Source organism: Galeopterus variegatus, unplaced genomic scaffold (genome assembly GCF_000696425.1).
Source record: "Galeopterus variegatus unplaced genomic scaffold, G_variegatus-3.0.2 Scaffold297, whole genome shotgun sequence".
Lineage (NCBI taxonomy): Eukaryota > Metazoa > Chordata > Mammalia > Dermoptera > Cynocephalidae > Galeopterus > Galeopterus variegatus.
Window position 1 is genome coordinate 285,293 of NW_007726408.1, and position 10,478 is coordinate 295,770.

The 10,478-nt window shown below is 34.7% G+C and overlaps 1 protein-coding gene across 1 annotated transcript in view; it reads right to left on the reverse strand.

The window, feature by feature from the left end:
• Window positions 1–10,478, reverse strand: part of LRRK2 (leucine-rich repeat kinase 2) — a 136,051-nt gene that overhangs the window by 102,165 nt on the left and 23,408 nt on the right. The window contains exons 8-13 of the mRNA XM_008567142.1: window positions 10,190–10,309; window positions 9,553–9,695; window positions 9,382–9,461; window positions 7,452–7,558; window positions 3,709–3,838; window positions 1,281–1,405 (exon numbers count right to left, since the gene is read on the reverse strand). Coding sequence (XP_008565364.1) covers window positions 1,281–1,405; window positions 3,709–3,838; window positions 7,452–7,558; window positions 9,382–9,461; window positions 9,553–9,695; window positions 10,190–10,309 — 705 coding nt within the window. The remainder of the gene's footprint in view (window positions 1–1,280; window positions 1,406–3,708; window positions 3,839–7,451; window positions 7,559–9,381; window positions 9,462–9,552; window positions 9,696–10,189; window positions 10,310–10,478) is intronic.

Sequence of the window (10,478 nt, forward strand, 5' to 3'; positions counted from 1 at the left end):
CACATGGGATCCGAACCCTCAGCGGGAGCGCCGCCACACTCCCAAGCGGCGCACTCTCCAGTGCGCCACCGGGCCGGCCCCAGTCTCTCTTCTTGACAATCATCCTCTGCATCACAGTGCCATTGTCATAAATTGCAAATTTGGTTGGGATACTACAACTTTTAAACACATTTAATACATTTGGAATGACTTCTGTTAAAAACGCACAAATTGCTCTGCATTGCATCCAAGGCCCTGCACTTGCAGACCTCCACCTGCCCTCCCTCATTCATCCCGAAGCACTCCTGCGCCCACAGTCTCTATGCTTCAGCACCCCACACCACATGCACTTCCTTTTTCTGCTCGAGATGTCCTTCCCGGGCTTTCTACCAGGCCAGCTCTATTCACCCTTCAACCTCAAATATTACAATTCCTGACCTATTCCTTTGAATAAATTATGTTCACCTCCATCAGTACAAGACTTCAAAAAGTTCATGGAAAAGATTTGTATTATGTTTTACTTCTATTTTTCCACAAACTTTTTGAAGTACCCTTGCATTCTCATAGCCTTTTATACCTGTATCTTTAATAGCTTCTCTTACACCATCCAGTAATCAACTATTTACATGTCCATCTACCTCTAAGCTCATATAATAGTGTAGGCATGCTTTTTTTCATTCATCTTTCAAACTTTAACAGCACCACAGTGTTTAGAATATAAGGGCTGCTTAATAAATACGTGTTGAATGAATGGAGTAGCTGGTGTTTTAAATGAGCTTTGGAGGACAAATAAGGTCACAACAGATGTAAGTAGAAGGTAAAGGGGTGATGGAAGGTGGAAGCCATTGAGATTAATGAGTAAGAGCCACATGGTTTTACTGGAAAAGATTAATCCGATCACAGAGTAAAAGAAGAATGAAATGAAGCAAAAGGTATAAAAATTAGTTAGCCAGTATTATAGTACAGACAAGAAAAAAAAAGTTTGAACACAGGTGATGGCAACAAAAATAAAAAGAATTATGAGAGATGAACACCCTCTTTAGATATAAAAGCTCCATAACTTATATTGGAGTTATTACTTGTATAAATTGTTGGATTTTCTTAAGTTTTCTTGTAAATTAACCTAAGGACTCTTCTGCACCATTATTTATGCTCTATTTTTATTTTAGGTTTAGCAAAAGATTTACATTTGGTTGGCAGAAACTAGTCTTTTAATTTTTGCCTAGAAAGTTGATATGTCATGAAAAGTTGAGAATCCATTTAAATTGCTAACTCTTCCCACAATTAATTGTGTAACTTACCTAATACCAAAAAATGTAAAATAGCTCGAAGTGCCTCCAGCTGCACTGATAATGATGTGTCGTGACTTTTCATAACTGTTATTATTTTGGGGACCACTGCTGCCATTGTATCCAGGGAAGTGTTACTAGAGATATATAATTGACATGTTATTAAAAGTATAATCTGATTCAATTGTACAAACACCAAATTGAAACAAGTGCAGGAAAACAGAACCAATATATTTTATCAGGAATGGCTATATGAAAATACATTTCAATTCAGTAATAAGATAATACATCATTTTAACTGTTGTTTTAAGCTTTGACCTCAAAACGTAGAATTCACAGTGATCTGGAAATTCTTTTATTTAGTTTCATCAAACTATCAACTTCCTTCTGATCTACGTATGGGTCATTGGCAAGAATCCTACAGATGCTATTATCCCCATTTTTCAGATAAAGAACTTAGGCAGATGGAGGTTAAACGTCAAGGTCCTATCACTAAAAAGTGACAGAGCCAAGGCTGGTACCCATACTTATCTGACCCAAAGACAAGAGTTCTTTCCATTATTCCAACCTGCCTCTTCTAGATTAGCATCGCTGGACTTCTTATATGATATTATTTTTTAGTTTTACTTTGCATCAAAGTCCTGGTTTCTTTAAGATATTTAAGAAATTATTTCCATTACATATGAGCAAATGTTCCTTGACTAGATTTCAGTGGGTACTATGAACTTGAACACCGGCAGTCCTTGCTTTGCACAGTGCCGTGTTAAATGAAACCTGTACATAACAGAACCTTGTCTACACTTTGCACAGTTCTATAGTTATCCAGATATATTCCCCTTTTTCCACCTTAAACACATCCCTTCTTTTGAGCCTGACCTCCCTTGGCAACCTCAGCTGAATTCACTCTGCTCTTACCACTCTGTATTTTTCACACCACTGCCATTGTATTATCACACTGTATTGTGATTGTTCTTTACCTATCAGTTTCCCCAACTAGACAGGGAGTGTTTCAGGGACAGGCATATTGTCATCGTTAACTCTGAATCCCCAGGATTGGAACTGTATACATCTTACATATGTGGAAACAGCCAGGAAAATTAAATGGCTTGCCCACAATCTAAAAAATCCTACACTGTAGTTTATTCCACTGTGTTTTTGCCTCATTTGTGAAGTATTTGTTCACATACTTCCAGCACCATAAAAATTGACATCTAAAATCAACTTTTCATTTAAGTGTTCAAGAGCAACATCTAAATAAGAGAAATATGACTTAGAGATATAATATATGAGGGTACTTCAAAAAGTTTGTGGAAAGATAAAATTAAAAGATAAAATGACTCCATGAACTTTTTGGAGCACCCTCGTGTGTAATAATAAATGGACTAGCTGGGCTGATGCTAAAAACAGTGTAGCCCCATTCCTTATAAATCTATAGATGTGCTACATACAGTTTATCATGTTGTATGCACTTCATTTATTCACATTTAATAACAGTATAATAATGGCTATGATTTATTGAGTGCTTAAAACACACCAGTCATTGTCCTAATCCCTTTACAAAATTAATTTATTTAATCTTTATATTATAAACTTACAATTTTCAAAGTTTTTTATTATTATCCCTCTTTACCAGTGAGGAACCTGAACATTAGAGATCAAATAGTTGGCTCAAATCAGAGGCAAAGACAGGGAACAAGATCAGTTTTTACTGCTTGAAATTTACTCAGACAATGACAAAGTTACCTCACATTTTCTGACTCAAAAAAATGCAAAAAAAAAAAAAGTATGCTAAGCATACCCTGCAGTGGGCAACTTCTGCATGTAACTTAGTTTTAGCTTTCACCTAACAGGTTGCTGAAGCCAGCAATTCTGCTCCTGCCTACCCGTCCAGCCCCTGCCACCACCAACCCCCCCAGGTAAGAGGATCTGGTCTCCGTTGTTGTACTAACCATCTACGTAATCTTAGCATCTCTGCATTTTAACTAGATGTGACTAAATCCTTCTGCTGCTAAGGAATGAGAACAGTAAGAGAAGACATTAATTCAAATGAAAGAATAATAATAAATAATATAGTCATTGTGGAAAAGCAACAACTAGAATCTATATCTTGATTTTATCTTTTATACCTTTCGCACTTACACAATAATTTCAAAAACTGTTGTATGCTATGTGCTATATAATTACCATTTTTAAAAATGTAGTCAACACCATGCACCAAGCACTAAAGCAAACTTTTAACATATTTCAACAATCTCTGCTGTTCCTTTCAATGTTCAGAAAAAATAAGTATATGATATCAGTGATATGAGATTACATTGCAAAACGTTTTAACCTTCAAATGCCTTGTTTTTCTTTTTCTCCTTAGAAATATGCTTGAAATATTTATATTCTACCTGGACCATAGTGATATATTCTGCATAAGTTCATAAATCTATATTACCTTCCTTCAAAAAGGTGATTTAGCATTTTACAGCCACTTTCAGCCACTTCAGGAGAATGTATTTGCTTCTGCATTAACTCCAAAACATTGAGGTATATTCCCTTTGACAACAGGATTTTTCTGAAATTAACTACAAGATTTTTTTTAAAGTTACTTGAACAAATGGAAACAAATTTTCATAATTTTGTAGTAAGATGTAGAATATTGACAGTCCAAACTCATAGAAAAGCATATATAAGAACATATATAATTTATATTTCATTGACAACTTAATGATAATTGTTTATTTATTTCTTTAAAATGTATACCATTGTCAGTTTTTTCACATTTATTAACCCTTTGTTGAAGTTTTTGTTTTAATAATTTTATTCAGAGTAGATTGGTTCCAATGTAATCACCATATCCCAGCTCATGTGAAAGAAGTGTTTTTGCAGGAAAAAATGTGTTTAGATAGTGCTCTTTAAAATAAGAATGAAAGTTACATTTAGTTCTAATACTTAAAACAGTTTCACAAAATAACTGCATTTATATAGAGCGGGATTAGCTAAGCATGCTAGACACTAGTGAGCTGGAAGTAAGTTACAAGTGTGTGGAGTTATTGACCATCCCCTCAGCTCTTCAGGGTTGGGAGGCAAAGAGGCTGGAACCAGGCTGGGTTGCTTTCAGCCTTGAGCTATTTTGCCCTTTTTCCCCACTGGACTAGACAAACATTATCATTTGTATGTATGCCATCATATGCAAAGGGATGAAAAGTGCTGATATAGAGCATAAATAATTACATTCTTTTTCACAAAGTAATGCCAAAACCTAGGAAACACAGGGATATGCTTTACAACTTATTTTGCATTATATATAGAAAAGTAACCATATTAAAGCAATAGGATTACAGAATAATTTTCCTCTATAATAAATTCCTTCACTAAATCAAATCTGTTGCCTTGAAGTTTCCATATAAATGTCAATTGGCTTGAAGCTTCTATATAAATATCAATTCCAACATTATACAATGTAATTTAACACTTTGAAAGTAAGAGAAAACAAAAAGTTTCAACTTAAGTACTGTTTTTTAAAATGAGTTGTCAATCTCAAGAAGAAAAGATAGGACAAAACACAGAAATAAATAGAAGTGATAGACACATTCAAAAATACTGCCAAAACCTGAAAAACTCATACCTTTTAAAAACATCCAGAATATCACTCATCAAGATACAATTAGGAGATGGTTATTCTGCTTGATTGTGTGAGAAATTATGATAACCCCTCCCAAAGTGGCTGGATTCTGACAAAGGAGACAGAAGGTACTCTAGACTAGCCGTACTCAAACATTAACGTGCATCAGAATCACCTGGAGGGCTTGTTAAAACACAGACTGCTGGGTCCCAACTCCAGTTTGTGATTCAGTAGGTCTGTATGGGGCCCTCATACTTACATTTTTTAACAAATCCCCAGGCAATGCTGCTGGTCCAGGGACCACACTTTAAGAACCATTGTCTTAGATAGTAACACAATGTGTGATTCAAAAATCACAAACACTAGATCTAGGAAAAAAAACTTCATCGTAAAGTCACTTCAGAGTTTATAGAACACTTTATACATGTTATCTCATTTACCAGCTATCTACATAATATTCTTAACCTCATCCACTCCATGTTAGCAGAAAATTTTCTGCTTTAAAATGCAAATAACAATACACAACTTCCTACAGCTCTTTAGTCACCTTTTTTCCTGGCTGCCTATTCACAATTTCTTTTCTTCTGACTCCTAATGTATCATATCCTTCTTCCTTGTTTTATTTTCTTTTCTTCGCTACATCACATATCACATATTTTAGTTAGTCATCTTATCTGTGTTCCCCACTAGAATTTAAACTCCATTAGCCTGGAATTTCTATTCAACTGATACATCCCAAGTGCCTAGCAGATTGTCTAGCACATAGTGTGAACTAGATAAATATTAACTCAATTAACTAACTAAACAAGGACATTGTCACACAAAATGTTCAAGTCTTGGACTTCCATGGTTCCAAGAACCCAGTTCTTCTGACTGCCAATCCAGAATTTCTCTTAAAAACATATCCAGCCCTGCACACCCAATGTTCCCAAGTGTTTTTCAGTGAGAAGTTGCCCAAGGACGTTGGTGAAGCCGCTGCTCAAGTTCTTAATACTCTACTAAGGCAAAACTCCAAGGACAATACATAGGGAACTGAGGACAGTTTACCTAACAGGTGGCCAGGAACAAAGTAGGGAATTAGACCCTAACCCTAACCCTAACCCTAACCCTAACTGATTCTCCACAGAGACATCAAGGTTGACTCTGAATGTAACTAATCCTCAGGCATCATAAGAAGAAGCAGTCCAATTCTCAAAAAGCCTGGTTGCTTTGTTTGCTTATCAAAGGAGATCTCCAGGTGATTACTAATGGCACCAACACAAAATTGTTCATACATAGTAAAAGTTTGCCTCCTCTCTAAGATGTCCACACAGAAGTAGCAAAAAGTTCAGACATCGAAATTCCCAGCCAGGCCTCTTTAACTGCACAGTAGAATACAGAGATTCAAAGATAGCAATGCCCTTTATACCCCTCCTACTCCAATTCATTATCCCCGAGAGCATCTCCTGTCTGTCTCTCAGTGCCCTTGACACTCCAAACCTTCTATTCAAGTGCCATCAGAGGGATGGGATGAGAAATAAGGAAAAGGAAGAAGAGATGATTTTCCTCTTGATTTGACTTAAATTATAGTATAAAGAAACATGCGTGATGTGGTTTCTTTATTTCTTTCACTCTGATCAGGTTCTCTACTAAAGCTGATGCTTACACTAGTTTCTGTCTCAGACATTCAGTGTTTTTCTTTATTTTTCTTAAAAATCCTGCAAGAGCTGCCAAGTCCCAATGCCTTTATAATGGGTTTTCTCCCAAGGTTTTCTGGCACTATTTCCTGTCTATAGGGGCAGGAATCTGAGCAGACTGAGCCACAACCTTCAACGTCACAAGTTCTTCCAAAGATATAGGGTACTTCAAAAAACTCATGGAAAGATTTGTATTATCTTTCGATTCTATTTTTCCACAAACTTTTTGAAGTACTCTTGTATATGAGCCATTTTTCTCTCCTTAATTACACAAAGCTACAAGACATACAAGAATTACATGTAAAGAACCATTTTTAAGAAAAATTATAGTAAAAGATCTATAATGAATATTTTTTCAGATTTTTAAATAGTGAATATCTTGTCACTTAGCTGCATTTCTATCGTTTTCCTAAGAAAATAACAGTGTATAAAAGAAAATGGGGGAGGAAGGAGTGACCATTTGGTGGTTGTTATAGGGACCAAAAACATCCCACTGGATACAATCTAAAAGTCCATCAACAAGAAATTGGTTCATAAATTAGGATATAGCATACATTAGCAAGCTACACAACTATTAAAAGTGACAGCATGAGAATATCCATCTATCAACATGAGAAAGAAAAAATATAAATTTGGTTATAAAAGAGTATAATATAATCCCATTTCTGCAAAAAATATAAAATATATTGTATATGTCATAAGCAAGTACATACATATAAGTCCAGAAGATTATACATCAAAATGCTTACTTTATTCTTTTTTATCTATATATCAATAATTGTATATCCAAATGTCAGATAAATATATATACATATTTAAATTTTTCACATAATTTTTATAATAAAAAGTACCACAAAATGTGTTACCCTTTGTTAAAAAATATGGTATGCCCCTTACCATTTTGTTCTAAGAGAGTTGACAAGGCATTTGCAGATGCCTGGAAGACTTCTTTTGATGAAGAATGCATCAGCATGGACAGAATCACCTCCCTGTGAGCTGGGAACCTTTTAAAAATTCAACACAGTAGTCATAGTCATCTTTTTAATAATTAGCTCAGATTTTTACTTACCATTACCTAATATTTCTAACAAATAAAGGCACATAAAAACAATATTTTATGCCACCTCCACTTAAAAGAGTGAATTAGTTAAACAGTTTTATATTTAAAAGTTATACTCTAATTTATTAAATACTAATAAATCAGCATTTCTCTGTTTCTTCAAAAGCTGATAAGAGAGGAATAAAGGCTCAGCAGATACATAAGGAGGTGTTAAGAGGAAAAAGTGTGGAAAAGATAACGGAAACAAGAAAGGAAAAATAAAAAATTGTAAAGAAGCAGTGGGTTTTAAAGATGTAGAACATAAATACAAAAGATAACGGAAACAAGAAAGGAAAAATAAAAAATTGTAAAGAAGCAGTGGGTTTTAAAGATGTAGAACATAAATACATTTTCTTTTTTTTTTTTGGTCTTTTTCTGTGTCCGGCAACGGATCGCAACCCTCAGTGTCGCCTCCACACCGGACCAGGACCAGCAACGGGATCGCAACCCTTGGTGTTGCTCCCGCGCCTCACTCAGCCAGTGAGCGGGAACCGGTCTGTATGTGGGATCCGAACCCTCGGCGGGAGCACCGCCACACTTCCCAAGCGGCGCACTATAGCAGTGCGCCACCAGGCCGGCCCCATAAATACATTTTCTTTTAATAATATACTTCTTTTAAAGATCTCCTATGGATATTGAAGAACAGGTGTGCTACGAACTAAAATTGTTAAGCTGCAAACTGAATCTGCCTTATCCTAATCACTTAAAAAGATTGCTCAACGTGGAATTATTAGGATTCTGTTTTAACGTAGTTTTCAAAAGAATTATTGTTTCTTTTCAGAATGAAAATGTATAATTAAATAGCTTCTGTGTCATTAATTCCCTTCTTATTGGGAGTGGATCATTTATGCAAATAGAGTATTCAGGATTTGAGATGTAGAATATTACTATTTAGGTTTCCAAAGCAAGTCATTCAAATTTTAAATCCCAAAGGATACCCAGAGCAAACAGTAGAAGTATAAGCAGTTGCCATAGAACACAAAGGCTCATGGATGTGAAACAAATCTGATATACACAAAACTCCTGGTTACAGTGCCTATCTTGGGAAGACAGCGCTGGTCTTATGTTGTTTGAATCGCATTCCCATTGAAAGTTTCAAGAGATGACAGCTTCAAATAACCCTCTCAAGAGAAGACAGGTCAACAATGCCACCTCAGGTCAAAACTCACTATAGGAAGCTTTCTAATCAAACCTAATTCCTGATATTGACAAGATGCTGGCTAGTCACAGATGGCTCTGCAATTTCTATCACCTGAGATGAATTAATATGGCATTTTTAACGAATACATTACCTCACATATACTTATTACTTCTGTGGTGAGAGGTCCATGATAAAAACATACAGTGTTATCTTCCAACTTAAAATATAATAATAATATTTCAATTTTTTATTTAAAAATGCCACTGTCATCTAACAATATCACCAGAAAGGAAATTACTTGGATTTAAAAAATACACATATGGCATTTTTAAATGATCAGCCAGAAAATTGAAAGATTCTCATGATTCATAAATATTGAATGACTCTTGATTCCAAATATCTCAATAATAACTCTCAAACATGCCACCCTTCCTAACTATTGAAGTCAATAAGATCAAAATACTATAAACCCACTACTACTTTGTAGTAACACTAAAAACACAAATGTAAAAGTAATGCTTATGTTATGTGCATAGATTAAAAACACAACTAAAATGTTCTATCATATAAAATTCAAAACTACTGACTGGCCATCTTCATCTCCAATCTTCTTGTGTAAACTGTTTTGGTACATAAGGAGATTATTTAATGCCCAGCACGCGGCCTCCTAGATTAGGGAAGGAAAAAAAAAAAACCTGTCACAATATAAATCATTGAAAAACATAATTTTGAATAATTATAATATTTGTGAGTCTAACCTGCACATGCTTGTTCTTTCTATGCCAAGTTAATGCTTTGTAACAAGCTTCCAGCCAAAACAACTTATCTTCTTCCTCCTCATCCTCATTCTCCTTATTCTCATTCTTTTCCTCTAAGTCTTGATTTAAAAATATGGTCTCAGCTTGAAAAAATTAAAATATAAATATATGCATAAAATATACTTAAAGTTTGAATGACCAACTCTAAGTTCACATTTTGAAATGTTATCAATAGAGTGAGGTGTTCTTTAGTAGCAACCTTGGTTAATTATAAAGCAATATTTAACATATAACACAATTCATATTACTGCCATCCCATATAAGTAAATGATACAATGAGGAAGATGGTACCAAAAGCACATAATAGATTAGAGGAAGATTATTTGAAACTATTAGTTGTTTAATGACAAAGCTAAACCGAGGATGTAAAGCAAAACCTTGTATGAACTTGGATATGCACACCTGTCACAACTGTTAGATCCCTTGACAGTATCCTTTGCAAGTGCTGCAAAATAATTTACATTTGGACAGACAAGGCATTTAATGTTTCCTTCCCTACATATGATTCTCTTGCTATAATGTTAATATTAAATATCAAATGCACCCATAAGAACTCCTTTTTAGTAAAGATACTTACTGAGGAGCGCTAAACAGCTGAGTGCTGAGATTTGTAATGCTGCATTCTGTGAATATTGCTGCACGGCCTTCACCACAAACTCATGTATGTCGTTTAATACCAGGATATTAAAAAAGTTACCTAAAAGTTAAATGAAACATTAGCTGGCTTCTCATCCACAGTACTTAAATTACCTTTAATTATGTGAATATGTAAATCAATACATTTGAGTAGTGATGGATATTTTAATGACATTAAAATACATATTTACTTTCTTTTTTTTTTTTTTTTTTTTTTTTTTTTTTTCGTG